This window comes from Gavialis gangeticus, unplaced genomic scaffold (assembly GCF_001723915.1).
Source record: "Gavialis gangeticus isolate Ggan-Ray unplaced genomic scaffold, GavGan_comp1, whole genome shotgun sequence".
In the NCBI taxonomy this organism is placed as follows: Eukaryota; Metazoa; Chordata; order Crocodylia; family Gavialidae; genus Gavialis; species Gavialis gangeticus.
Window position 1 is genome coordinate 456830 of NW_017728984.1, and position 2983 is coordinate 459812.

At 53.1% G+C, this 2983-nt stretch overlaps 1 protein-coding gene across 1 annotated transcript in view; it reads right to left on the reverse strand.

Moving 5' to 3' along the window:
- Positions 1-2983, reverse strand: part of LOC109295159 (LIM homeobox transcription factor 1-alpha-like) — a 43556-nt gene that overhangs the window by 34914 nt on the left and 5659 nt on the right. Inside the window, exons 2-3 of the mRNA XM_019513837.1 lie at positions 1617-1785; positions 628-814 (exon numbers count right to left, since the gene is read on the reverse strand). Of these exons, the coding sequence (XP_019369382.1) occupies positions 628-800 (173 nt within the window). The 5' untranslated portion in view covers positions 801-814; positions 1617-1785. The remainder of the gene's footprint in view (positions 1-627; positions 815-1616; positions 1786-2983) is intronic.

Genomic DNA, 2983 nt, shown 5'->3' on the forward strand with positions numbered 1-2983 from the left:
CTCGCTTTACCAGCTGTGACATCACATTGGTGGCTCATATTCATCTTGTGGTCAATCATGACCCCCAAGTCCCTTTCGGCCGTGGTACTAACAAGCGTAGCACTGCCGAGCCTATAAGCGTGGTGCGGGTTTTTTCCCCCAAGGTGGAGTACCTTGCAGAATGTTCTCTGCTACCCATCTGCTTTCCTCCCAATTTTCCCATGCAGCTCAGTTCTGGGCCTGCAGCACAGTTGCAATGGGCCAAATTCTACCTTTGGCTGCAAAAGGGCAAACGCATTTACTGCCCCCAGGACAGCCAAGGATAAAAAGAAAAGGCAGAAAGGAAGGAGCTGGGACACCTGGGCTCTTCTCCCAGCTCTGCCTCTGTCCTGCCTTTGTTCCCCTTCTCCCCTGTCTGACTGGGGCAGGACTGCGTCTCAGGTTACTGCAATACATACAAATTGGTCTCCTGGTTTGGCATTCTCTGTGACACTGCTGCTGGTCACCTTTCACAGTGCACATCTCCAGGAATCCCTCCCACACTTCCCTTTTCTCTTCTGCTACCTTCCTAACTCTGCATTTGAGAATGCAGCAGCTAAAACTCAGCATCAGGAGGAGGACGAGGAGACACGAATCAAAGCCACTTACTTCTCGTAGTCATGCTTGCAGTACAGCTGCCGGTTGCGGCAGTAGCAGGTGCCTGAAAGTGGCTGCAGACAGGCCGTGCACTTCACACAGCCCTCATGCCACGAGCGCTCGTTGACTCGCAGGAGGAAGCGGTCGGAGATGGGCGTGTCACAGCCGGCACAAACCTCCCGCATTTTGGAGTCCGACCCTGGGCAGGGAGGAGGAAAAACACTGGTGAGCTACAAGAAGGTTCCCTTTGTAAGCAAGACGGTCTGTCCTGAGGACTGAGGTTGAGGCCCCTCTGGGCTGAAGCAAAGCCAGACCTCAAGAGACGCCACATGTCTGACTTACTAGTGATAAGGACTGTACATGTAAGGCAGTGACATGTTCTTAGAGCCTAAAAAATACATGAACACATTTGTCCCACAGATACAAGCAGTGTCTCCTGAGAGCGCCCCCAACACTGCAGGGATCTACGACGGAGTGCACCCCCCTGGTGACTCAGACACAGGGACCTGCCAAAGCTCCACGTGCCCGCTGTCAGCCTGCCTCTTCCTGGCACACATTCCTCTCTGCTAGGGGCACTCAGTGGCAAACCAGTCAGACTCAGGATTCTTTTTTCCCCCCAGATGTTATCACCGCGTCAATCTGTGGCTACTCTTCAAAGGCTTCCCAGTGACAAGTCCAGGGGAGAGGAGTGCATGGGGGCAATAACTGCATTATCTGGGGCCTTGGATCTGGGCTTCAGGTTGAGCCAGGATTCCTCAGCCTATCATGTGCCGGCTCCCTGCCTGTCACACCAAGCTATGCAGGGTGCTGGAAACACTCACCTTGGCCTCGGGCCCAGATGCAAGTTTTACCCCACACAATTCTTAGGGCTGTGTGAAAAGGGGGTGCCCCAGCAGAATGGGGACAGGCACATTCCACAAAGAAAGGCCACAATCCCCCCTCAGCTAGAAAGCACTCACAGGCCCTGATCAGCCCTTGTGGGCTCCTCACACTCCATGAACCTCACAGCTTGATTATCTGCAGCAGGTTACTAAAGACAAGCCCTGCCCAGGCTGCTGCTGCTGATGTGCGAGGCAGGAGACTGTGAGGGCCCAGCTCCCTGCCCCCTGCACCTCATGTAGTGTTAGTGTCTGGATGTGGCAGCACTCCACACTCACATCTCTGCACTCGCTGTGTAGAGAAAAGCATAAGATGCAGGAACGTGGACAACAGAAACCAGGCTCTGTGAGGTCTAGATTGATGCACTGCATCCTAGATGGAGCGGTCTCTGGGGCAGGGCCTGCTTCCGCATTATTTGTTTGTGCAATGGAGTCCTCCAGTGTTGCAGTAATAGAAATAAACCGTAATTACTGTAATGCTGGTGCCAGGAGAGCCTTTACTTGGTGTGTCCTAGCTCCATCTCTGCTACATCACAGCTTTAACTTGGGAATAATATTGCCTCTGTCTGTTAGGCAATTACTTCCTGCTGTATCTCGCTGCTTAAGCAGGATTCTTTACTACAGCATGGGAGACCTCTGCTAACAGAAGCTGTCTCCCTGCCAGGCAGTCCAAGCCACAAAACTGCCAACACAGAAGAAGCTGGGCAGATGTGTGTGCACCTCTCCTCCCACCCAGCTTCAGAGGAAAGTGAAGGATGGCACGAGCAGGGAACAGTTTCATCTGACAGAGAGCTCCAAGGGAGAGGTGGAGATCCCACCACAGGGAAGTCTGTGCAAACTGGCAGACTCCACATGGCCTCTGGGGCTCTTCCACTGCCAGTTTGTCATCCAAGCCCAGCAGCTCAGGACATCCCCAGTGATCCTGCCATTCCTGGGCACAGGAAGTAGTGCTTCCTGCCTGGGATACCTGAAGCTGTGCTTTCCCTGGCATGTTCCTCCTTGCTTCCCCCACCACCACCCACCACCTCCATTTTCTCTCCCCTGATTGCATCTTTATGGTTTTCCTACCCCTGTGCATTTCCCTCTTCCCTTCACTGCTTCCTCCCCTCAACTCCTTCACTTCCCATTGCCCTCTTTCCTGCAACCACTTTCCCTGCCCCATATCCTGCCTCTGTTTTCTAACACCAAAGCAGCCAGGAAGAGGCTATGTGTAAGCGGACGCTGCATTTCAACCACACAGGCCACACAGCAGACTGTGTGTACACATGCGTGAATACATGCACATACATGTACACACTTGGCTGAAATAGCAGATGAGGCTGCAGGCTGGGGTTGAGAGCCTGGTACAGTGAGTCTTGGTAAGCAGGACTAAAAGGTGGGAGATACAGGGCTGGCAGAATGGGCAACAGGCAAACTGTAAGGGTAGGGGACCTAAATGGAGGAATCTTACTAAGCATCTTTCTTCCCTACCCTTAGTGATTAATCACAAA